At 47.1% G+C, this 27,961-nt stretch overlaps 1 protein-coding gene across 4 annotated transcripts in view; it reads right to left on the bottom strand.

Annotated features, from left to right (window-relative positions):
* SETD3 (SET domain containing 3, actin histidine methyltransferase) overlaps positions 1 to 27,497 on the bottom strand; it is an 80,055-nt gene extending 52,558 nt beyond the window's left edge. Inside the window, exons 1-7 of one of the 4 annotated variants that reach the window (XM_044232152.1) lie at positions 25,388 to 25,656; positions 24,062 to 24,176; positions 12,423 to 12,532; positions 10,579 to 10,671; positions 7,111 to 7,259; positions 4,522 to 4,594; positions 3,971 to 4,227 (exon numbers count right to left, since the gene is read on the bottom strand). In XM_044232152.1, the coding sequence (XP_044088087.1) occupies positions 3,971 to 4,227; positions 4,522 to 4,594; positions 7,111 to 7,259; positions 10,579 to 10,671; positions 12,423 to 12,525 (675 nt within the window). In that variant the 5' untranslated portion in view covers positions 12,526 to 12,532; positions 24,062 to 24,176; positions 25,388 to 25,656. Of the gene's footprint in view, positions 1 to 3,970; positions 4,228 to 4,521; positions 4,595 to 7,110; positions 7,260 to 10,578; positions 10,672 to 12,422; positions 12,533 to 24,061; positions 24,177 to 24,559; positions 24,690 to 25,387; positions 25,657 to 27,399 lie in introns of those variants that run through there. The other 3 variants (XM_044232151.1, XM_044232155.1, XM_044232153.1) reach the window with 3 other exon arrangements.
* Positions 27,498 to 27,961: the final 464 nt, after the last annotated feature.

Below are 27,961 nucleotides of genomic sequence, written 5' to 3'. Positions count from 1 at the left end.
AAACCACACGAGCCTTTCCCAGGATCTGGCTAAGCCACGGCTCCTAATTTAGCTTCCCAAGTCTGAGCAGGGACACTTCTCAACTGTCGGGCTGCAGTACCAGACTTCACCAGCAGGCGCTCTGTCTGCGTGCACAGTCCGCTCCCCCGACTCCCTGAGTCCAAGGCTCCCGGTTACACGCTATCATCTGCTGAACACCTAAAGGAAACCCTGTCTACTGAACATCTCAAGAACACCATGTCAATACAGGATAAAAAACTGGAAAGACCATAAAGCCCAAGCCGCTTCTCTACCCATGAGAACCAGCAGAGGCTCGCAAACACTTCTGAACACAAAGTACGCTGAACTAACACCCGGCCGCTCTAAAACTCCCTCGACTATGAAAATAACTCTGGCAGAAAAGAGTGCAGGGAATTATTCTTCTAGTGTTTAGTTAACAACAACCGAAGAGAAAGACATACAAACACAAAAATAACAAAATTCAATGAAGAGAAATCTACCTAAAGGAACTTACAATGACTAGAAGGAAGCACTGCTGCTACTTTTCTTTTAGAATAAACACTCTAGCACCTGAAGCAAGACATAAGGCTGAAGCAAATAATACCCTTTTTTGCACCCTTTTCCCAGGGTCTGGGGATCACTGGTGCAGACACCTGGAACCAAGTCATGCCCGCACTCACGCTGCTGGTGCGAGCAGAGACAGTGGCTAAGAGCTGTGGCTGGCAGACCTTCGAGCCAGCATTCAGCTCAGAAGAAAAATAACGGGTTTCAGGTGCAATGCCCAGGTCCAGGAAAATGACATTAAATGGGACACCGCAAAGGAACTGAGACCCCCCCTCAAATGGTACATAAACATTCATGCTAGAGGGCATGCGTCCATTTCTCTGGGAAGAGGGACGCCAGACCCTTAAAAGGTTAAGAGCCACGGTGCCCCACAAAACAAAAGTGAGGGCAGGTCACCGCAAGGAAGACATTAATATGAACTGAGGCAACACGGCTCACTCTCTCTTCCTGAGTGGTGACGCCAGTACTGACGGAGCGACCCTCTGCAACGGAGCAAAAGCCTCACAGCTGGTCCTGGGACAGCATGAGAAAGAGGCAGAGTCTGGTGCTGAGGTGAGAAAACCTGACCTACAAAACAATGCTAACATTTGTGTTTACACAAATGTGTTTACACTGGATCGTTATCGAAGATTCCACGAGCAATGACAACATTCTACGACCAGAAGAGCAGTTGGTCTCAAGCTCTAATTTTTAAAAAGATAACTTTTGCTTGAGTCTGTTTTACTTGGTGAGGAATGCTCATGGGAGAGGAACCCTCCCCCACCCCAGCCTGGATCCTTCTCGAGCCACGGCTACTTGCCCCATCAGGCTTCCTGTGCTCCTACTTCGACTGGCACTTAAATCAAACAGCTGACTACGAAATTTCCCACAAAATCTTGTTAGGATGTACTTCAGTTTGTAATGATTCCCTTCTACTAATGTGAAGGGGGCGTCCCATGTTCTTCTAAAAAAGGACCACAGTTGGACGGACCATGATGTCAGGGTAAAAGTGTTTACTACAGGCAAAGCCAGAATGGGGGCCCCCCAGGGCACACACAGGGGCAGGTACAGTCCCAGGAGAACCCGGGCCGTTCTCCTACAATCCCAACCTGACTTGATGGTATGTCACTGAACAAGGTTTTTAAACCAGAGCAAACAAACATCTGCATGAACTGTTGATATTTTAAAACGTGAAACTGAAGCCAGCAAGAGTAATGACTAGAGCACAGGACTCTGAGACAATTCGGAGTCTGTAATGGGCCGCTCGAGTCTGTAATGGGTCTGTAATGGGCCTCATCTTGCAGGAATATCCTTCATCGTTCTTGGTGGCAAGGGTGTTCAGTTGGGAAGGTTAACACACACTAATGCAAGTCCCTGCAGACACAGGGGGAGAAGCCACGAAAAACAGTAAAGAACTCGAACTGAGTGACACGGTCTGAAGGAACAAGACACAGAACAGTAACCCAAACTGAGAATTTCTACAGCAAACACTGCTGTCATCAAGGGCCGTACATACTCATCTGGTCTGCTCCGCAGCCCTGGAGTGTGGTGCTGTATTATCCCATTTTACAGATAAGGAAACAGGAGCACAGAGACACAGGCAAATGGTGCAGCTCTCAAGGTACTGTGGGGTTTGGACCCTGGCAGGCCAGCTCTGGAGCCCAACACTCCAAGGAACACGTCGCCCCCATGGAGGTGGCTTCAATGGAGATATCCTTCATGGTTCCCAGAGGAAACTGCACTCCTAATGGCCACAGGCGCCGAGGCCCAGCACCACGCTAGGTGCTCTGATGAATAGCCCTAGTTGGGCTGACAATAGATACACTGAAAAATGGGGCAGATATTTTAATCCTACAGATGAGGAAACCAATCAGAGGGGTAAAGCACCAAGAGCTGACCTCCAAGTTAATGCAAGGGATGCGGTGCTGACCCCCACCCAAGTAAAAAAATCTATGTATTGGGGCACGTGGGTGGCTCAGTGGGTTAAGCGTCTGCCTTGGGCTCAGGTCATGATCCCGGGGTCCTGGGATCGAACCCCACATCGGGCTCCCAGCTCAGCAGGGAGCCTGCTTCTCCCTCTCCCTCTGCCTGCTTGTGCTCTCTCTCTTTCTGTCAAATAAATAAACAAAATCTTTTTTTTTTAATATACATATAACTTTTGACTCCCCAGAAACTTAACTACCAATAGCTTACTGTTGACCAGAAGTGCTACCAATAAACTAAACAGTTGGTTTATGTATGTCATACATACTATATTCTGTATTCTCATAGTAAAGAGGGAGGAAAGAAAATGTTATCAAGAGAATCCTAAGAGTAAATACATTGACAACACTGCACCGTACTTATTGAAAATGACCGTGTATGAGGGAGCCTATACAGCTTAAACCCATGCTGTTCAAGGGTTAACTGTAAATCCAAATTCTATTTCAATAGCAAGTGAGATAAGGAATCTAGGTTTCAACTCAGGCTTATCTTACGACAAAGCCTGAGTTCTGTCTGTACAGTCAGGTCCTAGGCCCCCATCAGTCAGGAATGATGGCGATCTTCGGCATCACGCTGGCACCTGAGACCCTCTGTACTATATATACCCAAAAAGCAAGATTACTTGACTTTAGCAATATTAACATTCTGGGTTGGAAAATTCCCCATTTGGGGGCTGCCCTATACATCCAAGGAAGTTTAGTCTCACCCCCACTGCCATGTATCAGATACAGCAGCCCCGGAGCTAGTTCTCGAGCAACTGAGAAAGGGGAGAGTCGGGGCAGAGACACTCCCTGGTCTCAGCTCGGGAGGGAACCGTGACACTTGCTCTGACTCGTCTCATGACAGTTCAACAGGAGAGGAAAGTAACACCCGCTGAACTGCCAAGACACAGAAAGGAGTAACCAGGTAAAACGCCAATGTGCACAACCATACGGAAGTTTTTATATGACACTTTCGCTTAGAACTAATTAAAATTAATACATAGCACACTCTGAAAGACAAAAGAACTCGGCATTCTAAGTTAGCAAATTAACTGTCACTATATTTTAGTAAAATACATGTCAACCTTTATATGAAAAACCCAGAAAGGGCCTTTCATTTCCCTGGAAAATTTATACACGGAGCACCTTTTTGTATTAGACACATTTTATAGCTTCTCAAGTTCTGTTGTAATCTTTCCTTTTCAGAAAAGCTTGGAGACTTTCCTAACTTAGGAACGAGGGCTGCTTATATTAACACCGGAAATCAGATATATTCAAACCACACTTCAGGGATATTTCTGTACCAAAACAGACAGTGGACTAGAATCAGAATGCCTTTTACCTTAAAGAAGCACAAAGTTTAAGCGTGTGTAATAAAATGTGAGGCAGAACATTTAGGCCATCAATTTCTCTTTCTTCCTCACTCTGTTAAGTGTACATGTGAACAGTAAGCAGCCACTCACCTGAATGACCTTATAGAAGTAGGCGTACTGCCGAGCCGTGTTCTTATATTGGCTGAAGACGTCGTGGATAGCTTGTGTGGACTGGAGGTCTCGGACTTCATCTTCCTCAAAGTAGAGAGGAGTGTCGTACTCGCTGGGGAGGGTCTGAATGTAGGGCTGCCAGAAAGAGTTCGGGTCGGCGCGTTCACACAACAGGTGAAAGGCCAGTGTGATATTTCCCATAGCTTGAAGAATCCGGTCTTGAGAATACAAGGGCCCTGAATGAACCCAGAGGTTAACAGCGTTAAGAAAGCGCCTTAAAAAGTATTCATTCAAAATATACATTAAAGTTACAGAAATAACTGGAAAGTTTTGTAATATTTAAAGTAACATGCAACTTTCTTCTGACATTCTTCTACTATGTCGCATACAAGCATGCAAAACAATGTGAATTTGGGGGAATATTTCGCTAGTTTGAGAAAACACCCAAATATGGTCCTTAGCACCACAAAATAAAATTTCATATTTTTATCATTTGCACTTTGCCTTGAACAGTCAGAAATTATTCTCACCCAACACTGAATTTTTAGCAGATTCAACAGTCATTAGTAATTTTCGTGGAACCCATAAAAATAATTCTTCTGCCTAGGAGAAAAAAAATAAGAAAATCATATAATCATCAAAACATGTCACAATCTTCAGCCCCCTTCATCTGCAGTCAGAAAGCCAATCACACAACCACACATGAAATACTGTTTAAGGTTGCACGTTAGCACTCTGTTTCTAACTATCAAATGTACTTTTATTTTTTTTAAGATTTTATTTGAGATAGCAAGACAGAGAGAGAGCATGAGCACGGAGGAGGGGCACAGGGAGAGGAAGAAGCAGGCTCTCCACTGAGCAGGGAGCCTGATGTGGGGCTTAATCCCAGAATCCTGGGATCTCGACCTGAGCTAAAGGCAGATGCTTAACTGACTGAGCCATCCAGGCACCCCGAAATGTACTTTTAAATATAAGTATTTGTGGATTACTTAGATAAGTAGAAGCAGGGTTTAAAATCCTACTTCCAAGAGAAAAACTAACCATAGGGGCACCTGGGTGGCTCAGTTGGTTAAGCGTCTGCTTTAGGCAGGTCATGATCCCAGGGTCCTGGGATCAAGCCCCACATCAGGCTCCTTAGCCAGTAGGGTGCCTGCTTCTCCCTCTCCCTCTGCCTGCTGCTCCCCCTGCTTGTGCTCTCTGTCAAATAAATAAATAAAATATTTTTTAAAAAAGAAAGAAAGAAAAACTAACCATATATATTGAGAAAACAGATGAAAAAAACGGGACTTTCAACTTTAATCTGAAGTAAACATAGCCATTTGGAGTGAAGCACAAAACTATTCTTTGCCGCACTTGCGTTTTTTAAAGTTCAAAAAGCAAAACAAAACAAAACCTCTATCTCTTACAAAAACCTGAACCTGTCGACGTAAACTGCTCCTGCTATTGCATTTCTGAAGCCAGAGGAACATTCCTTCCTCAATCTGCTTGTCTTCTGCACAACGGTTACCAGCAAAAGCACAGGTCTCTAGGACACATTTTGGTTTACTGAGTTTTTCCCCAAAATATTATTTCTTAGATAAGTAGAAGCAGGGTTTAAAATCCTACTTCCAAGAGAAAAACTAACCACAGGGGCACCTGGGTGGCTCAGCTGGCAATATGAGAGGTTTCTCTTTGGTACGTGCCGTGTATGTACCTATACAGCTTACTACATGCCAAGAGCAGTGCCTTGACGGTGGTGACGATGTCACAAGCACGTGCACACGTCCGACCCGTCACAGTGTCACCGCTGAACATGCAGTTTCCCCCTTCGACCTCAATAAAGCTTAAACATGCACATGGTGAAGACAGACCACAGCTAAGATAACTGGGGCGGCATCCGCAGAAATGACGCTTCTCAGATGTACGAGAAGAATGTGCGACATCCTGGTTACTCTCGCCTTCTGCCAAGGTCTACCATTTGGATTCTGTTTATGCGTGTCTCTTCCCCTACTACAGATTATAAACATCATGAAGGAAGAGACCGCAGTTTTTTTGGAAGGCTGGTGAAATAATGAGCAAGGTACTCTTCACATACCAGACATTTAATAGGCACCTAGTAAACAGGTATATGCTTTATCAACGTATCAATGAAAGGTTAACTACAACTTGACCAAAAGCGTTGCCAAGGTTTGAGGGGGCCCGAATAAATAACACTCATTTCCTCCATCCAAGTTCTGAACCCACTGAGAGAGACACAAGACGACAACAGATGGTCACCCAAAATATCACCTACTGAATCCCAGAATTAGACCGACTCCCCCACCTAGTTACAGGCAGAACTGGAGCCCCACGGGCCTCCCCACGTGTGGCCTGCCCTGTAAAGCGTGGAGTGGGGAGAGCACAGTGGATGCATATGGGCAACCAGCTCCCACCAAGAAACAGGCCCAGACCCGTTCCTTCTTCCCAAATCATCAGACAGATTAGGTTACACCTCCTCACTAAGAGAGGCAGGACTGAGGGGCAGAGAGAGGCTGGGAACGTCAGGGTGCTGCTGCTGCCTTCATCTGTAAGGAAAGACCCAGAGCAGAGGAAAAGCATTTGTCCCTTAGCAGACGTACGCTGCTCCCCTTTCCCCTTCCGCTCTGGTGGGACGGTGTCAGCAGGTGGCACTGCCGACCACTCAGTTACCCCCTCCAGAAACAGTAAGCACCCTGGACCCTGCCCAGCCTACACCCCAATGCCCCCACCTCCACATCCCCTCTGTCACAGGTCCTGTGCGCTCCTCCTCCTAACTGCCTGAGCCCACATCCTTCTCTTGAAGCCTCAGAATCCTTTGAGGCATGTTCTGTGGTCTCCTAACAGAGGCTCTGAAACATGAGCTGACTTGCCCTAGCTCACTGGTTAACAGCACAGCTCCCAGGGACGATACACCGGAGGGGGCTGCCTACAACACTGGCAAGGCTCTTCCAGGCCCCTGGTTAGCCCAGAGAAGCCACGGCAGGAAGCGGAGTGTTAATGGCACGCTGCCTGTCGCCTCTGAGGTCAGAACCAGCCCAGACACCTCTCTCCACAACCTGTGTCTGCCCCGTAGCACAATCCAAGCATGCCGAGGGTCCCCGAACCAAACGGTCAAAACTCACCTTGATATCTCTCGTCGCTCTCAAACCAAAGCCCTCTTCTTTGAAGTTGACCATTTCAAAACCCTCAACGGAGGCTCCATTTTCAGAGGCCCACTTCATTAGGTCAGGAAAGTAATCTTCTCTTTTTCCATCAAAAGTAACAGACAGACCTGTTTCAATCCATGTGTCAGAAAACAAGAGCTACGTTTAGGACCCATATCATTCTTTCTGCTCTCAGAAACTAAAAATCACACGCTGAAAATAGTGATAACGCTATAATCTTGAAATCAAAACTCATCACCAGGTAGAGACTTATGGGGGTGACCATTCTGTAACGTATGCAATACTGACTCCCTGGGACGTACACCTGGAACTAATACAATATTGTATGACAATTAAGCTTTAATTACAAAAAAAAAATCTTTGGGCGCCTGGGTGGCTCAGTGGGTTAAGCCGCTGCCTTCGGCTCAGGTCGTGATCTCGGGGTCCTGGGATCGAGTCCCGCATCGGGCTCTCTGCTCAGCAGGGAGCCTGCTTCTCCCTCTCTCTGCCTGCATCTCTGCCTACCTGTGATCTCTCTCTGTCAAATAAATAAATAAAATCTTTAAAAATAAAAAAAAATCTTTAAAAAAATCTTTGAAAGAAAAGCTTAAAAAATAAATTGTTTAAAAATTGCTTAAATTGAAAAGGACTGAAGTCATACAATGTTCTCTGATTACACCATAATCAAATTAGAAATCAACAAAAAAAAAATCTTGAAAATTACCAAATATTTGGAAATTAAACAGAACACTTCTAAATAGCCCCAAGGCAAAAGGAGAATCACATGGAAAGAAAAAAACAAAACAACAGAACAGTAAGTCACCCACCAAGCACAGTATACATCCTAACTAGTGGCAGGAAAAGTGAATTACAATCCTAAACTCCCGTCTGCTGTGGAGAAGCATTTGCTGAGCCCAGGACACAGGACTACTGACTGCTGGGCTAGGTGAGGCGACACGGTGGAAAGGGGAGGGCTCTACCACCTCACACGTAACAGTAGCCATCCCCCCCACCCCCTGTTAAGGCCGGCATGCCCAGTCTCATAGGCAGCTTTGCTTCAACAAAATTCCCAGGAAATCAGAAATCAGTAGCTGACATATGCACAGGAGGCACACTACAGGCCTGATTCTGAGAGCACAGAACTGGTCAGCTCTGCAACCTAACAGGGTTGAACAGTTTAAATGAGTTGGATCACACGTATCTACAAAGGTAACAAAATATAACATTGTGTTTTTAAAAATTCAAATGCTCTGGGGCTCCTGGGTGGCTTGGTCAGTTAAGTGCCTGACTCTTGGTTTCAGCTCAGGTCGTGATCTCAGGGTCGTGAGATGGAGTCCCGCTTCAGGCTCTGCAGTCAGCAGGGAATCTGCTGGAGAGTCTCTCCCTCTCCCTCTGCCCCTACCCCACTTGCGAGCAAGCACTCTCCTCCTCTAAAATAATAAACAAATCTTTAAAAATTCAAGTGTTCTCATACCATTTATGCAAATTTTTTAAAAATACTACTTGACAGCCTACATTTTTGTGGGGTTATACATGAAAGAGAACAATAGTCTCCACTTAGACAAACTCCCAAGGAGCACAAAGGGATTGGGACAGAAGCATGGGGCTTCAGCTACATCTGCAACGTTTATTTCCTAAAACCAAATAATGAGGGGCACCTGGGTGGCTCGGTGGGTTAAAGCCTCCGCCTTCGGCTCAGGTCATGATCTCAGGGTCCTGGGATCGAGTCCCGCATCGGGCTCCCTGCTCAGTGGGGAGCCTGCTTCCCTCTATCTCTCTGCCTGCCTCTCTGCCTACTTGTGATCTCTGTCAAATAAATAAATAAAATCTTTAGGAAAAGCAAATAATGAAAACAGAACAAAGGATGGAGGGAGGGATAGGGATCAGACCAGCAGGTGGAGGGAGGGAGAACTTGACTGGTGGGACTAACACAGTTTGGGTAGAAGATTCTTAGGCGTTGTGTTATTTTTTGGACTTTTCGGTACGTTTGTGATATTCAAGGAGATGAAAAGCCATGCAGAAGAAAAACCAGGTTTATCTGACAAACAAAAGGAGAGGAACAGGAACTTCACACACGTGAGGAGCGGGGTGTGGAGCCCAGCCCAGGCGCCCGTGGCCACGCCAACACGCCACCGTCGGTCATCACCTGGGTCTGGGCAGCAGGACGGCCCGGCACAGGCGGCGCCACCCTGCATATGCAGAAAGCTGACTTTGTTCGGGACATGCTGAGACCGAAGTCACTCTTTGCTGAGAACTCAGGAACACTCTAACCTCAGGGTGAGTTGTAGTTAGCGGTCTCTGCTAACAACAGACACTCAGGACATTCAAAAACTGCCACACTATAGATCTGGAGAGCCAAGATTGGCAGCCGACCATTTAGAGCAAAGAATCACACTTTAAAGGAACCTGTCACCATTTGCGGTTCAAGACCATCTAAGCTAAAGACTGCATGTTTACAGAAGTACACGGGAGAGCAACGAAACCTCAGAGAGCAAATAAAAAAACAAACCCTCTTCTGACTCACTTTCGTAGCAGTAAATAAAAATTTAAAAACCCTAACCCTAAGAAGGTTCTTCTCACCCTTTTAAACGCAGGCTACTTATTATGTTTTCTCCTTCCACCTTCCATGTGGTCCTGCATACCAATCTTTATTTTTTGTGCTTTACAGAACAAAAACAATAGGTATATTGAATAGGCTTTTTCAAGCTGACACTTGGCCCCATTGCCGGCCTGGCTGAGAATCATTAAGATGCCTACTGAATACACCCTGTAAAAACACAGCTTCAAAAACAGAACTATATCTCCTATTTAACCAAGACAGGTTTGAGTTCTTCATAAATCCTGCTAAGACATTAATCTATCAGTGTTTATCTGTGTGTCGACCACTCATGGCATTATGTACTCACCTCAAACCCTCAAGGAAACACAATGTGGAAAAAACAGATCTAAATATATATTTCATAGAACATAAATAAAAGTTGTGTCATTTTATTTATTTAAAGATTTTTTATTTGAGAGACAGAAAGAGCGACGGGAGGACTGAGGGAGAGAGACAAGCAGGCTCCCCGCTGAGCAGGACACCCAATGTGCAGCTCGATCCCAGGACCCCGAGATCATGACCTGAGCTGAAGGAAGGCACTTAACCAACTAAGCCACCCAGGTGCCCCAAAAGTTGTCACTTTAGTCCCTAAATACAAACACTTTCCCCCTATGGCTCAACATTTTTACCCTTTCCAATGCAGGAAGCAGCACCTCAGAAATGGGAGAGATCCTGGGACAGCTTCCTAGTCCATCCCTCCCAAACTCCGAGCCCCTTCCGCTGTGACCTTCTACTGTGATCTTCCACAGGCAAGAATGACAGCGAGGCCTTCACTAACCTCAAAACATTTCTGACTTGTGCCAAGTCTTTACATGATTCTACTAAAATAATTTTTCAAGAAAACGTACCTTTTTGTTTTTTTCGTATTTTCTCGACTAGAGACCGGATCTGCACATACTCTTCCCATTCCTTCCCTGGGCCAGGTGCGGGACTACTGCATTCTGTAACACAAAAGCCACGGCACTCAAACACTGCTTGCTTTCAACTTCACCAGCTAGCCTGCAGCACAGAGAGGGCTGGGGTTTTGTTACTGCTGCTGATTTCCTTTTAAAGGACAAAGATATCACAGCCATGATGATAAACGTGGGAAGTATAAACCAGGTATACTTTTCAAAGCATATAAACCCTCCAAAGCCATCCACGTGCCCCTTACTGCGCTGGGACTCCCGGGCCTACGTGTGAACACGGGGCCCGCAGCTACCTTCCTCTTGCTGCTCTGAAAAATTTCCCTCATAATATACTTGAACATGGGAAAATCTAAAAAGCAAGGCTAAAAATGCAAAACATTTCCCTAAAAACTCTTCTGGATGGATTAAAAAAAAAAAAAGGTAATCTTAAAAGTCAACGTTTCTTCCTAGTTAAATCCTAGAACAATGGCTCTGTAAAGCAACCAGTTAAATTGGACATAAGGACAATTACTCAACAAACATTTCACATCCATGTGTAAGGCTCTATATTAAGCACTCTGGGGGAGTCGCAAAAAGAGATGGCACAGGCACTGCTAAAAAGGAAGCGGAGACTCTGCTGGAGGGCCAGAAGCAAAGACCAGCCCTCAAGAATGGTGCCGGTGGTTCTGGAAGGCTGGGTCCGGGACACCTGGCCTATCACATGATCTTTCCGTTTTAAACAACTGTATGAGTTTAAGGAGAGAGGCTTCTTCCCATGGCCATCTTTGTTCTCTGAAGAAAAGAGTACATGTGGTATGTAATTACCACCACCAAGTCATAAGGCTGGGCTGACTCCTATTAAGGTTAACCAGTCATTCTTCCACCAACAAATACCAGCCGGCCCTGCACTACAAGATGCCAGAGCCTGTCTGCAAGCTGCCCGCAGTCCCGTGCGGGACAGAGGCGGTAAGCAGTTAGTACCTCAGTGCTCTACGGGGGGCCCACACTGCTCTGAGGGCCACAGGGGTCCACAGGAGCATCTGAGGAAGGACCTAACCCCGACCTGGTTGCTGCCTGCTTCTGGCAGGGAGAGAAAGCTAAATTTCTATTTGGGGTTTGACCTGTCTCATGTGAACAGAAGAGGCAAGGAAAACGAGACAGTGGAGTGAGCAGAGTGACCACAGCTAAGTCCGGAACCTATACAGCACCCATTTAAATTCACAATTAAGAAATTACCAATTTATACAAACTTACTAAAGCAAGTACAAGCACTTAATAGATACTTAGTTTCCTTGAACCAAGAAACTGGAAAACTATTACTGAATCACTGAAACTAAAGGGGAGACATTCGAACAAGGGGGCAGAGCTCCAAAGGTCTGCACCTGGGGCCTGATAGCCACGGAGCACCTTGATGTGCCCCAGCTCGCATGGCCCTCCCCTCCCGAGATGGTTTTCTGCTGTAAACACGAAGACTCAGAGGGGCTGCATGATTTGTCCGCGGTAGTCAAGTAGGTCCCTGGAGCCCCCAGAAGCCCATGTTCTGGGTGGTTCAGTGTTTCATCCAACCCTCATTAATCCCTACACACTACCAATATCCCCGGCTTTACAGAAGGAGGAGGCCGAGGGTCAGAGAAGTTCTGACGCTTGCCCAGGTCGCATGGCCAGCAAGCTGGGATTTGAACCCAAGCCTGTTTCATTTCCTCACTGCGCCAGAGTCTGTCCCTCGCAGCCCAAGGAAGTGAAGGCATGAAGGTGTGAAGCCACACTGCCCCTCAGGAAGGCAGGAAGCCCTGGGCAGAACTTACTCTGCAACAGCTCACTAGTCAGGTTCAAGGTTTCCTTCGGTGACACACTTGCTGTAGCACCAGTGCCTGATTTTTGCGTTTTCACTCGACTCTTCTTACCCATTTTCTGACTGTAGAGAAGAGAGAGGAAAGACAAAAAGCGTTACATCTCCAAAGAATCAAATCAAATAATAAAATGCGGCACAGCAGTGGCTTAGCCTCGAGAGACTAATATCTTACCTCGTGTGTGCCACAGTCTGAAGTTTCCTTCCAGCAAAAGAAATGTGTACTAAATATTAGTATTTGGAGACTCTCAAATGAAAAAAAAATCAATTTGTAGTATCTGGAAGAAAAGTTCATTCCTTTTCACCTACACAAACTGCAGTACAGGCAAATTTTACTCTGGAACTTGGTCAGCTTACACAGATTCTACTGTGTATACTAAAATGTGTATCCCATGACATGAAATGATAAAGGTTTTGTATACACACATGTGCCACAAACTGCCATATGGACGCCAAAACCTCCATCTCCTACCCCCAGGAGGAGACAGAATCTTCAGAAGACTAGATTCTTTGGAAGAGTCATCTCCCGTGAAGAGCGGCTGTACCACAAGTGGCGGACAAGGCCTGGGGACAAACGCTGCAGACACAGGGAGCTCCGAGCCGCTCCCGAGAGCCACCGCACCTCTGCAGGGCAGCCTCGCTGGGAAACTCAGGGCACGAGGCCCTGCGAAGCACGGGAAGGTGATGGCAGATCCTACACTGGAGCAAGGTCTCCCAGCACCTCCCACCAGGGGCAAGTAAGGGATTGGGATGTGGGAAGAAAGGGGAGGGCGATCCCCAGGTAAGGTCAGGAATGCAGGAGGCCAGACAGAGCCCCAGGAGGAACCATGCCTGCCTCAAGGGCAAGAGGCCGAAGGTGAGCAGTGGGGGCTAAGCTTGCCCTACGAGTCCGCCCCCTAAAGGAGGGCTACGGGTGCTGCCTGAGGAGTCTGGCCCGAGGGGTCCTCCTCCAGAGAGAAGCGCCCCAGGCTGAGAGCCCAGCAAGACGGACGGTACTCAGCCAAGAAGCTACTGCAGCAGTCCACACGCTCATTAATAATCAACACCGCGAGGTCTCTCCATGAAGCCCTACAAGTCACACGTGACCTCAAAGGGGAACCAGAAAGCACACTCTGACCCATTTATTTTTGCAAAAGGAAATGACTCTTAGAGTGTGGAGATGAAGGATGGGATAAAAGCTTCAAAAGACAGACTGTCCCACTGTATCAGAACCATAGGCATGCAAACACAGCCCCTGTGCCGACTTAGAGAAAGCCGCCTACCTCAAAGGGCCGGGATAGGTTTCTTCCATCTCTAAAGTGTGGAATAGAACATGTAACTTTATGTATCTAATAAGCCTTCTAAAACAGTGAGCGATACACAGTGCATGTCATCCTGAAATCAAAGGGAACAGGGAAGAATAGCTACGTCTGCCACAGGGAATTAGTTGCTTTGAGATCAAAAGCAGAAAATAAATAAATAAGTAAACAAATGGAGGTGGGGGGCAGAAGGAGGAAGAGCGTAAGCAGCTTTTTCTGAACTGAAGGACTAGCCTCTCGAAGGAGCACACAGCTCCCCAGAGCACAGGCAGGGCTGACGGGGCGCCGCTGCTTCTGCTCTTCTCCGATCTCAGGCTCTCTGCGGAAACCCGCGGAACCTGACCCCAAAATAACTAAAACTACCCAGAAGTCTAGAGAGAAAGACTTTTCTTAATGTGGTGATTTTTTTTTTCTTTTAATTCTATTCTTTTTCTTTCTTTCTTTCTTTGGAAGGGTAGCTGACATACAACATCAGATTACCTTCAGGTGTGACATAGTGACTCCACATTTGCATACACTGCAAAGTCATCACCACGAATCTATCCACCATCCGTCACTGCGCCAAGTTGTTACAATATTAACTATGTTCCCTATGCTGTACATTACACCTCTGTGACTTATTTTATTATAACTGGAGGCTTGTGCCTTTTAATCCCCTTCCTCTATGTTACCCGTCCCCAGATCCCCCCTTCGAAAGGCCTTTAATCACACGTCCAAATACAGCTCTGCAGGAAAAACCACAGAAACCAGCCACCACCAGTGATGGCTTTGGCCTCGCCCTCCAGCCCTGCCTGCAACACTTTTGCGTATCAGGCTCCAAACAATGTGAAAACATCACTTTGATGAGGACTCCCGGACCCTCGCCTTCCCCTAGCAGGCCTGGGGAAAGTGAGCCCGAGACAGCCATCAGCCTACACTGGCCCCCACAGCGTGGGGACCCACTAGCAAACAGGCTTCTTCCCTCTGCCGCAGTCCCCTACCTTCCCCCGGTCTTCGTGCTCGGATTCCCGGCCTGCTGTCACTCCCAGCACGTAGACACCTGTCCCGAGATAACGGTCATTCATGACAGCAGCACCCATGACCCTATATGCATGTGGTGCTTACAATCTGCCGCGTGCTGGGCTAAGACACATCTCATTGGATCTTCTCAGGCCTCTATCAGTAGATCATAGCCTCATCTTTTTTAAGATTTATTTATATGAGAGACAGAGAGGGAGAGGCAGAGGGACAGAATCCCCAAGCCGACTCCACCCTACGTGCAGAGCCTGATGTGGCGTTGGTCCCACCACCCTGAGATCATGACTTGAGTCAAACCAAGAGTCGGATGCTGAAGTGACTAAACCACCCAGGTGCCCCAGATCACATCCTCATCTTCTGGATGGCATTCTCAGAAAGGCGAAGTCCTTCAGCTTTGTCCAATGTCACACACACATCAGGTAAGAAATGAAGCTAGAACTGGAACTCAGATCTGCATGACTAAAGTCTGGCCACTGCCCCACTGTCTCTGTTTAAATGCAGAGCAAAAGCACAGCACACTGCAGGGGGCAGAGAGGCTAAAAGTTCTTCAGACGTGACACTCAACGACACCCTGCCAAGGGCCCACCCCCTGGATGTAGCCAACTGCCCGGCACCTGCTCCTGCCTGCCTCCTGAATTCGTGTCTTGCTTACACTGTAACACTAGCCTGTTACAGGTCTCTGTGGCCAAGCCCATCCCTCCCACCCACGTCTGCGCCAGCCCTTCAGGCTCCACCACAAACAACGGCACCTAGTCCCTCAGACAAGTGTCCTCTCCTGCCTCCTCACCCTGTCCCTCTATCTCCCCCACCCCACCCCTTACCAACAATACTTGAGTCACTTGTTCAGTAACCGGCTTTCTCTAAAGGCCTAGCCTGGGTTTCACCTCTTCCTGGTCCTCCTAGCTGTACTATTCCCCGCTCTGTACCACCACTACCACCACTGGATCTCACTGCACTGCAAGACTTGCTCACACACTGGCTTTCCTCCTGGATAAAAGGCTCCTTGAGGCACCCTGTCCTATTTCTATTTGTTTCCCCAACTGCCAGCCCAGAACCCAGCACACAGCAGGCTCTCAGCACAGGGCTCATGAGCTCCCGGGGAAAAGCATCCCCTCCTTTGGGCAGCTCTTAGGTCAGAATCTGGATTGCCGAAGCTCCTACCCAAGCTTCTAGCTCATGTCTAAGACCCATCGCAGGTGAGAGACCATTAAAGATCTGGTCACAGTGGTTTGAACACACAACAGATAACTTTGGCAGCAGAGCGATACTCTATACTGTTGAATGCTTAAAATTCAACTGTTCTCAAAATTTCTTTTCCTTAAGCCAGAAAACTGCTGGCTTTTAGAAATGAGTAATAGGCACAGAGATACAACGCAGGCCAAATTTCCAAACACAACCGTCAAGTAGCCCCAGGGAGAGCAAGTACATGGAGCATAACCTTCAAAGGCGGGGGAGGGGGCTTGGGGGGTGCTCCGTTCATAGAAACGGTCTGCGAAGCCGCACCCAGTTAAGACCGTCACCTCCAGCTCCTTCCATCCACCTCCACTCTCCTTCCCCACCACATGGGCAGTCAGCCTTTATACATGGCGGTATAACATGCGCTGCCGGCTAAGTGCTGGGGCAGCACCTTCAGTAAGGTGCCAGCCCTCACGGAGCCTCCCACGCTCCTTCCCAGTCACAGCCATCCCCAACAAGGCTCCGTTGTGCTGACCCGAGTGCCATCACTTAGTTTGGTCTGTTCCTGAACTACCCATCATGAACATGCAGGCTTCTTTTGCTCAACACAAGGTCTCTGCACAGCTCACAGGGTGGTCCCACCTCCCCAGCACAGCCCTCGAGGTCCTTCACGCCCCTCCCCATTTTACCCGCCTGCCTTCACTCAACCCATCACCCCCTATTTTTAAAAATTTATTTATTTGACAGACAGAGATCACAAGTAGGCAGAGAGGCAGCCAGAGGGGAGGGGGAAGCAGGCTCCCTGCTGAGCAGAGAGCCCAATTTGGGGCCTGATCCCAGGACCCTGAGATCATGACCTGAGACGAAAGCAGAGGCTTAACCCACTGAGTCATCCAGGTGCCCCTACCCATCACCCCTTTACACGGCATACTCCCGGATCTGCTCGCTCCCCCCATTTACTGGAAAGAAGTTATCCTCCACCACCCCCTCTGTCTCCTCCTGACAAAAAGTTTTACAAACTTAAAGACGCAGCCAAAACATCCCCAATGTCCGTGAGGAAATTCTAGGCTCCTCTATTCATTTCATAGACGGAACCGATGCAAGTCAGTAAGAACAAGCCAAGTTCAAGGTGATTAGCAGATGCTAAATTCTTTTTTTTTTTTTTTAATTAATTTATTTATTTATTTGACAGAGAGAGAGAGAGAAAGATCACAAGTAGGCAGAAAGTCAGGCAGAGAGAGAGGGGGAAGCAGGCTCCCCACTGAGCAGAGAGCCCGACGCGGGGCTCGATCCCAGGACACCGAGACCATGACCCGAGCCGAAGGCAGCGGCCTAATCCACTGAGCCACCCAGGCGCCCCGCTAAATTCTTGGTTTACCTTGAGATTCAGTCTTTTGCAATTCTCTTTGGACTGTTTCCCTCCCACAGGGATATAGACCCTACTGGAGAGAAAGCGGCTTGCTTGGGAAAGGCAATAAAAAACTTACATATAGACGTTAACTCCCTTCACCTTAATTAAGGTGAGGCAGTTGTCTGTCCTTGTCCCTAGTGAATGTACTTTCTGAGGGTACAGAATCTTAGGTCCAGGCCAGGTCTCAATCTGTCCTTCCAGAAACCGGGTTTGCACTGACCCCCTCCCAGAAAGCTCCCCAGCTGCCCTGAACTCGCTCTGCCTGGGAGTCCCCACCATGCTCGGGCCCCTGTGCACTGAATCAGAAGGAGTCACGGGCTTATCACCCAGCCTTTAGTTGGAGGGAACACAGGATTCCAAAGGGAGGGGCTCTCTGTGCCCGGCTCTACAGCCCGGCAGCCAATCTTCTGAACTTGCTCAGCCATCATCCATGTCTGTGACACGCATTTACCTCTAGATTAGATATGGTTTGGCACCAATTCTAGTTTCCGCAAGATACCACTAACTAAAGTATACCTGGAAATATACATACTTACTTCCTTTCATCCCACAGACCATCGCTACCACCATCTGCCCCACGCCAACATCTGTCACAGTCCACCAGCTCCCCTACACACTGCCCTCCCTCAGCCCCTGGCCTGGCGGTCATTCCCTGACCCTCACTCTTTCCTCCATCACTGAGGCCCGCATGCCTTTCCCGCAGGGTGAACACCATGTGTCCGAGTCTCCGCCAAAACCCCACCATGCCTATGGCCGCCCTCCCTGCACTGCAGGAGCCCAGCTCCGCAGCCTCTAGGGGCTTGCCCACCGCATCTACATTACTGATGTGCCTATTTTGCCCGCTGTCTCATGGCAGTAAGAAAACCAAAGCTTCCATCTCTAAATTACCTACAGCGTCTAGCATAGTGCCATGGACACATATGAAGTCAAATACTTGTTGAATGATATAAAATCTCAGGATATCGTATTTGGATATATCAGTGTTACTACTTGTGGATGAGGTTTACCTCCCATCACAGCAGTAACATTTTGTGTCAAAGAACCACTTCCCTATGTTCTTCCATCTGTGAATAAAACAGTAGTCAAGGGACGCCTGGGTGGCTCAGTGGGTTAAGCAGCTGCCTTCGGCTCAGGTCATGATCCCAGTGTCCTGGGATCGAGTCCCACATCGGGCTCCTAGCTTGGCAGGAAGCCTGCTTCTCCCTCTGCCTCTGCCTGCCGCTCTGTCTGCCTGTGCTTGCTCGTGCTGTCTCTCTCTCTCTGACAAGTAAATAAATAAAATCCTAAAAAAAAAAAAAAAGATAAAACAGTAGTCAAAATGCAACATTTCCTAAATATTTACCTACTTCTGCTAAAGAACTAAGAGGACTCTTAAAAGTAACAATGTAAATTTTTATATATACATGAAATATACAGAATTTACCCTTAAAATTAAAAGATAGTTTCGTTTGGAAGTCCCACAGTTTATCATTAGAAGTTTTCAGATATTCTCATAACAGAAAATTTCTGATAAACACAAACACAAATTTTTTAAGTGTCTTTAGTCTCTTAGAAAGCAACAAAGCAGGAACCAGTCCACTTCCAATAGGATTTAAAAAAAAAAAAAAAAAAAAAAGAGTTATGGCCCAAACACAGCTTGAAACTCTGTGGGCCTTCGTGACCAGGGTGCTCCATGTGGCCAGATACATTCGCGGCCACAGCTGGCAGAGGCCAGCACTGCTCACGAACATGCTGGGGGGCTTCAACATGGCTGTGACTTGGCTAAGAGTCCACAACCACCAAACCACCATCCACAGCTTCAAACCTGAAACGCTGTATCACTCCCAGCACCCAGGCAGGCTCTAAATACAGACCCCTGCTCTCCCTCACCCAAGCCCTCCTGCATCTGTGTGCCTAGGTCTACGCCAGCCGCTGGAGAACACAAAATGAAGGCAGGCCAGGCCTGCAGGCTTCAAGGATGATGAGGTGGGGAACCGAGACTCACAGCACGGGTAATTCCTCAAAGACCTAAGAGAAGGAGCTGAACCGAGAGGGGCAAGGGAAAAAGTACAGTTAAAGAAGAATGACTAAACTTTAAGACGCAGTGTGAAAAGGTGTCAGAATCCAGTCTGAGTGGTGTCCTAAAGTCAACCGCCTTCTACCTTTTTTAGCTAATGAACATTTCCTCCACATTATGGATTAGAAGTAACTACCTGCCCTTTTCATTTATGATTCAAAAACGTGTTACATACAATGAATAATTTTCATTGTGATTTTAGCTGATCTGGGGCTAGATTCCAAGTTTCAACAAATGAACAAACCAGTAGCCTGAGCTTCCTTTATACCCCCACTAGAAAAAAAATGTCCTATTAGAAATTCATCAAGTTCCTATGAAGAGCAAATATTTACCTTGAATTTTTATTTCAAATATTTATGTAAGCATAAAGACATCTAAATCAAGTATGTGTACATACATGTATACACAGACACACACACACTCAAGTTATATTCCAGATATTACCCAGAAGGTACAACACTAATTGAAAGGTTTTCTCCCCAAAGTTTAGACTGAAATTAGGTACCATTTATAAATCCTTATGGAATTACCTGGAGACAAACCAAACTGTACAGTAAAAAAAGAACTTAATCAATACATAAGACAAAAGAAACTAAGCAAAAAGCAATACAGGACTGCTAGACACACGGACTCTACAGTTGAAGTTCAAAGGAAGGGAATCTATGAAAATAAACAGGAAGCCAGGAGTTTCACACAGATCTACATTTCTTCATCATCAAGATATTTTAAAAATCTATAGAATCTCAAAATGTGGCTCCTGAAGACACTATAAACTATATAGGAAGCCCACCAACAATCTCTCCCTTTAGTAGATTAAATACATTAGAAACCATAAAATAAGTACAACTGTAGAATATTCAATTATTTAAATTACTGGCTAATACAAACTGGCATCTATAATCAACAGCCACTTCTGACCAAGCAAGTGATTCTTTGCATAATCTGTACAGTGAAATAAAAAGTCAGAGGAATAAGATAAAGCACATTCAGGAAACTGGGCTAATGGGTGAGGGGCAGTGAGAGAGGGAGCTACTTTACCCATCGTTAGAAAGTCTAGCTCACATACACTGAACACAGGGAGATACGATTCAGCTGGGTAGTGTTTTTTTTTTTTTTATTCTAAATGAGAAGTATAAAAATTAGTATTTTTCTTAAGTTGCTTTCAACTAGATACAAATAGAATAAACATTTTTGATTATACTTATTTGGCAATTTAACCAAAAAATTTTAGCTCTAACCCAGCATCTGTTTTTCAATGTATCCTGAAACTACCCTACTTTACAGTTGTATTAACTAAAGTAGAGAACTGTCCTATGGCTTCCTCCTCCTACCTCAGGCACCCAGCTATAAAAGTACTTGAAGGGAGTGTGAGAGCCTGCCTAATTTTTGTGCAGGAAGAAAAGAATCTCACTAAAATATCTGGCAGGCCATTAGAATAAGATCACTACACTGTGAATTAAATATACCAATTACAGGATGATGGCTTAGGAAAACGAAAGCACTCTTAAACTGAAAAGTATTTTTGCAGTGTTTTCTGTCCTACAGAAACTGACAAGGCATCCACAGACCTGTGCTGCCTGCGGCCATGTTAACTGGAACTAGCATGCGGAGAAACATGTACTCTCTACACGGTAGCAGAGCCTAACAGTGGGCTCAAGCCATACTAACTTCACCACTTTAAGTAGATACCTAGCATCCTTCATCCCAGTCCCTATCAAAGGAGGTGCTGATGTGCCACAACTCAAAAGTACCAAGAAGTCAGGGCAAGCAGGCAGGCAAGAAGGTGGAATTAATTTCAAGTCAGTAGCTACTTAAGAAGGGGGATGAATAAAGCTGTAAGTTGCCTGTAAGTAACATTTCCATCTCTATACAGAACAATTTGGGCTGTCATATGAATAGGTAGATAGACGAATAAGGATAGATAGATACATACAAGTTTGAGATTTAACAAAATACAGATGTTTCTTGCTTTCTATAGGGTTTTTTGCTAATTTTCCACTAATTTACATGGTAATTTTAGAAGCGCTTAAGCCATTTCTGATTGACTTTTCAATACATAATAGTTTCAGTTTAAACTGCTGTTCAATTAAATTGTAAATACACTTAAAATAAGGCTCCTGTTTAAAGGAAGTTGAAAAAAGAAAACCTCTCATAAAGCAAAGAATCATTTGCTATCATGAATAATCATTTCCTATTATCTCTTTGAAAAATAAAAAAGAAAAATGTTAAGGGAAGAAACAGCTGTAATCTGTCAAGAAATTACCTTCAAACCACCCACATTCCTCCCATAAGGATTCGAGATCCTAAGACTGTGGAATACCAGGTTTGGAAGAGACTTTCGGGGTAAGCTGTGTTAACCCTCAGCTCGCACATGTTTAAAATAACAACACCTAAGGCAGGAAGCAATGACAGGTGTCAGAGCGCCCTGCTCTCCACTAGCAAACTCCAGTCTGAAAGTCCCCGGGAGAGGCAGGGAGGAGCAATGTCACGGACAGGAAGTGCACCCCCTGAGGCCTGCTGCTGCTGAGCGGCCCTGGCAGCGCCCCCTGCTCCCCCACACGTGGCGCCGCTGACTGCGAGCTGCGAGCTGCCGCTGGTGCACCTCCACATGGCGAGCTGCTCCGGCACACGGTCGGAAGGTTCATCATCCTGACACCTCCTAATTCCGCCTCTCAAAAGAACTTCCAATTTCAGAAGACAGCTCTGTCCCCCCAACAAAGTCTTCTCTTCTCCAGGCCTAGCATATCCTTTCTCAAAAGTGGACAAAACCACTGTGGTGAACAGCTTTTTCCCAAGGCAACAAAACCCTTCGGATGAACTCTGAGAGGGACACAGCTCCACGGGAAACCCTCCCGGAGCTCAAACCAAGGGGATCTTCCTCGCAGGGGTAAGGGATAATCAAGGGATATTATCAAGGGGACAATACTCGGAGACTGCCCTAGCTTTCCCACGAGTCAGGTAAACAAAGGAGTGCGTCATTTCAGGGCACACTTCTCAAGCATCTGATCTGAAATGCACAGATGAGTGACACACACATGGTCCTACAGCCTTTAGGGTAAGACGGTAATCAACTAAGACCTTTGTCACTTAAGCTATCTTCAGCAAGACAGACATGCTATATCAAACCAGTGTCTGAACCCAAATGCAATTTTTCATGCTATTACATTGTTTGTTTCCAGGCTACTGAAGCCATCGTCCTGCCACACAGAGTCCTACGGCAGGACCCAACTTGATCTTCTTCACCATAACTGCATCAGTCAGGCACTTACCACAACAGGACTCAAGGTAAGCGTTCTACACAACAGATAGATGTCATACCCACTTTGCAGATGAGCAAGCTGAAGTTTAGAGAAGTTAATAAATTCTATGCAAAATGAAGACTCAGTTGGTGATAGAGCCTTACCAGCACACCTTGATGGCAAACTTTACTAATATTCAATAGTGTTTCATGGATTCAGCTCAAAATCAACCCACTTGTGAAGGCTCTGAAGTTCAACGTAACAGTATTCCCTTTACAGCTGTAAAACATGCTTCACAAAGGTTTTATCTCCTTGGCCTTTGAAAAGTATAGAGCCATCTTGCTGGCCTTGTCCAAATAAACAGGAGTGGCCTCGGCTTAAATGTGAAACTATGAGCAAAACTTCCAAATAAACTTCTGCCCAAGACCACATAGCCCACGTTAAGATTTGCAATGCTCCACTCTTGTCGTCGATCAAGAAACCGCAGTAGGGGCACCTGGGTGACAGTGGGTTAAAGTCTCTGCCTTCAGCTCAGGTCATGATCCCAAGGTTTTGGGATCGAGCCCCACATCGGGCTCTCTGCTCAGTGGGGGAACCTGCTTCCTCCTCTCTCTCTGCCTACTTGTGATCTCTGTCAAATAAATAAATAAAGTATTAAAAAAGAAACTGCAGTAACCTCTTAGGTGACTATGACATGTAGCAATGCTAAGTCATTAGAATCCATAAATGGAAAACTTTGTTAATCATTAGTAAGTATGGCAGAAGAAACTTTAATGATTATTTTGCAACACTAATCCTTACTTTCTTTTAACTGTACTCACTGGAAAAGTATTGACATTGAAGAGTCAAGCCTATTTTCTGAGACTGAAACCTTTAAACCACTTTGTCATACAGTTTTTTTAGACCTTGCTATGGTCTAACAAAATATATCCTTAAAAAAGTTAAAAGTGGGGGCGCCTGAGTGGCTCAGTGGGTTAAAGTCTCTGCCTTTGGCTCAGATCATGATCCCAGGGTCCTGGGATCGAGCCCCACATCAGGCTCCCTGCTTGGAGGGAAGTCTGCTTCTCCCTCTCCCTCTCTCTCTCCCTCTTCCCCTCCCCCTCCCCTTGCTTGTGTTCCCTCTCTCACTGTGTCTCTCTCTGTCAAACAAATAAGTAAAAATCTTTAAAAAAAAAAAAAACAGTGAAAAGTGAAAGTCAGGATCGTAGATAGGTAATAAGCCTAAAACACTGCGTATTTATTAAGAGTTCTGTGTGGACACCTGATTACATTCTCTGGACAACTCCTTAGTCCCTTCTGAAAAAGAATGAGAACACTTGTTCCACTTTGTCCCTTTTCCCTGCCCACCCTCCACATCCCCATCACTGAAGCTAGACAAGTAACAGGTTAGGGTCTTACCTGGCTTGGTAATCAGTTATCACTCAGATGCCTTTCAAAATCTTAACTTCAGGGTTGGATTTGTCTTCCACTTGGGACTTATCCTGATTATTAATTAACTTCTATTTAGAAAGTACTAAAATAAGAAAGAATTTCAAGGTCTTAACTTTGGTATTTGAATTTATAATCATTTGAAATTATTTCTTCCATTCAAATATATTTTAGTAGCAAATTGTCAATACTTATGTTTGTACCTCTTGTTTTAAAGCTGTTTATTTCTAAAACCTAGAGGAAACCCCCAAATGGAAATACAGTTGAGACAGCTAATCTCTGGCTTGAGTTACTGGATAAATTTAACAACAAAAGTAGGACTTCTAATCTTGCCAGTTCCGCTAACTAAGCTTTCTTTACATAATACTAGTAAGTGACTAAAAAAAAAAAAAAAAAAAAAAAAGCTCAATTCCATTATAGTAGAAAGATTATGTATGTATTAATATTTAGTGAAAAAATCATTTTTACCTTAATAAACACGAAGCAAATTAATTCTATTTTCACATCAAAACATTTATCATCCCCAATTTTAGGAATAGGAATACAAGATGTCAGGCATGCCAATGTACAGAAGACACTTCTGCCAAGTAAGGTACACCTATAACCACAGCAAGAATGAAACCTAGAAACATGTGAAAGCAAGGAACCCTTAGTTCATTACTCTTAACTGGTTAAACAGAACTCAGAATGAACTGATGTCCAAGATAAATGCATCCACGACTGTAGCAAGAGAAAGAGGTTGCAGAGCAAATCAAAACACTCTTCAATGGTAAAATAACTGGCCCAAATACAGTGTTAGCAAACTGCGAAAATAACTGGCCACAAGCAACTTCCAGGGTGACGTAAGAACAAAGATGTATTCGCTGTCTTGTTAAAAATGTTTAATGCCATAGTAATAAATGACTTCTGCTCCTCTAATAGGGGAACAAAATCATGGCTTTATTCCCAGGACTTGGGTACAAGGAAGAGGAGACACACTTGAAACTCTTCGTCCCTACAGAAGCTCCACGCACAGCGGCCAGAGACAAGAAAACCAGTTTCTAAAGAAAAAACCTCCCAGTCGAAGACAGTCCTCAAACTACACACACAAAAAAAGATACACTATGATTAGTTACATTTCTAAAAGCTACTTCAGATTAAAGATAAGAAAAAAAGGAGACCATGTAATTCAAACATTTTAAGAAACTGGAAAACCTCAAAGTAAATGGACATCTAGTAAAAAGAATCCAGAATAACCCTCTGCTAGTAAGATTTTTACTATTTCTGCTAAAATTCCACATGGTACAAACTGCATACCTGGTTTCGCTGAATTCAGTCACTGCCCGCTAAACATTTCCAGTACCAGCAGGCCTCTGTTGTGCTGATGCTGACGCTTTCCTCTAGCTGTCATCTGTCACGCTCTTCTAGATAGGAAAGCATCAAGTTTTGAGGAGGCCGTTGAGAGTGCTCATAACCAAAAGTTTTCCAGGGGTTGAACTTTAGAACGGGAAGATGTCTGAGTACAACCTTTACATTTCCCTCACTTTCCAGGAGCTTCTAAAGCAAAGATTTAACTACTTAAAACATGGCCTAATGTTCACCACATGGAAGAGAAGTTCAGTAAATGTTACTTTCTTATTGAGGATCTTACTGCACTCATTGACAGAACTGAACAGAAACTTTCATTTCCATAGCATAAATGTTTCAGTCTTCAAAGCCAACATCATTCCCCCACCAGGAGCAAAAGCACCAGGAGATGTCAGCAAACTGAAGAGATGAGAAGCAGCAACCCTTTTACCCTCTTGGGCTAGAGTTGCACTTCAGACATTAACTTCCAATTCCACGGAGAGAAAGGAGGGCAGGCAGGAAGGGGTAGCAGAAGGCTAAAAACTGAGGTTGTTTGGAATTCCAATGAAGAGGTTCTGTAGCTGTTTGAGAACTTGGCTTTGCAAACTACTTTCTCCCGCCAGCGAAAAACCTCCTCCTTAAATTGTTGGAACTTGACCAGAATATCAATCACAGCAGTCCCTGGGACTAATTTGGTAAGGCGGGACTGCATACACGGTAGCCCGTATAGACATAATACATCATGGTTCAAGCAAAAGTCCTGCAAACTCTAACAGGGGAAAGCTGCTTTTATTTTGCTGTATTCTTGAGTTAAACGCATTCACCTAAAATAATAAGAAAAACCTCCCCAAGATTATTACTGGTTATTCCAATTTTGAAATACCAGTGGGGCCACTGAGAAGAAAAATAGGAAAGGAAAAGGTAAAACTCACTTTTCGGTGTCCACGCCTACACGTTGTGACACGCGCACAGCTGTATAATCGTGCACCGTGATCAAGCCACGAGCAGGTTCATCGCTCAACGTTTAACTCTTCGGAGGGTTTTACAAAGCACAAGCAATCTGTCAACACACTTCGCACGTACGTTTGCTTTTGAAACACCCCCTTCTTCCTTTGGAAAAGCAAAGCAATACCCTGCAAGCGATCCCACACGTGTCGGCGCGCGGCGGGGGCGAGGCCGCGCAGCGAGTGGCCCTGCTGCCCTGCGGCTCGCGTCCCCCGAGGACAAGCGGGGCAAAGGCAGAGTTGCAGCGCCGGAGCCGCGAGGAGGAAGAGTTTACGGCCAGAATGACAAACTCCAAAGCCCCGAATTCTTCTCCCTAGTAGGGCGCCGAGCGTGTGGACCACGGCCAGGGCGCGTGGGAAGAAAGATGACCTATTTTCAACGCCTGTTTTTATAACTGGGAAGTGAGGGAGAGAAGCAGGGACTGGTCCCCGGCGCCCCGGCGCGCACCTGAGGTCTGGGGAGCTGAGCACAGAAGCCACAGCCTTCACGCGGGCGACCGCGGCGAGGGAAGGAAGGGAGGAAGGAAGGGAGCGCGAGGCGGGCCGGCCGCACGCACAGCCCCGCCGCCCCGCCGCCCCGCCGCCCCGCCGCCCGGCGGCCCGGCCGCCCAGCGCCAGCCAGAGCGGCCCGGGCCCCACCCGGCGGGCGTCCAGCGGCCGCCGCTCCCTGCACCTGCCGCCGCCTCCGGGCCGGGCGCCCCGAGGGGCCCCGGGGCCGGGGCCAGCGCTCCCCCCGCGCCGGCAGAGCCGGGGACCAGAGGCCGAGCGGCGCCCCCGACCCGCCGGGCCCCCACACCCAGCCCTCCCGCCCGGCCCCCGGAGCGCACACCGCCCCCCGCACCTCGCACCTCGGGCCGGGCGGCCGGCGGGGCGCGCGCAAGACCCTGGCCGAGGGGCGCGGGCCGGGACGAGGGGCGGCCTCACCGCGCGAGTCTGCCCGCGGGCCGCGCGCGCCGAGGGGCCGCCGCCGGCACTCACCTGTCCGGTTGCCCCCTTCGCGCAGCGGCGGCGGCGCCACACTCGGGCCCGGACCCACCGTCCGCCTCAACCAAGCCCCAGGCGGCGGCGGCGGCGGCCGGACGGGAGGGGCGGGACGGCGGCCTGAGACGGCCCCGCCGCCGCGGCCCAACCCGACTCCGCCCGCCCCCGGGCCCCGCCCCCGGGCCGCCGCCGCCGCTGCCCATTGGCCCGCGGCGCCGACGCATGGGGGCGCCCGTCAGCCAATCAGGAGAAAATAGAGCTCTCCAAAGAGGAAAGTGTCGCCAGTCTCTCTCAGGCCCCTCCCCGCGAGTCTGCGGTCGCCGCGGGCCGGAGGAGGAGCCAGTCAAGGGGTCCATCCTGTCGGTCCCGCCCCCCGGGGCAAGAGGGAATTCGGGAGCAACCGAACATGCTAACGGAACTTAGACACGGGAGGCGGGGCCGGAGTCGCCCGTTCCCCAATCAGCGCCTGGAATGGGTGCAGCCCAGCCAATTGTGGCCCCGAAGCTGGCGTGGGGGGCCGAGACCGCTCTGGCCCGCAGGCCCAATGGCTGGGGAGAAA

Source organism: Neovison vison, chromosome 13, assembly GCF_020171115.1.
Source record: "Neovison vison isolate M4711 chromosome 13, ASM_NN_V1, whole genome shotgun sequence".
NCBI classification, from domain to species: domain Eukaryota; kingdom Metazoa; phylum Chordata; class Mammalia; order Carnivora; family Mustelidae; genus Neogale; species Neogale vison.
Note: the sequence above shows the minus strand (reverse complement) of the source record. Positions and strands in the feature narration are given on the sequence as shown.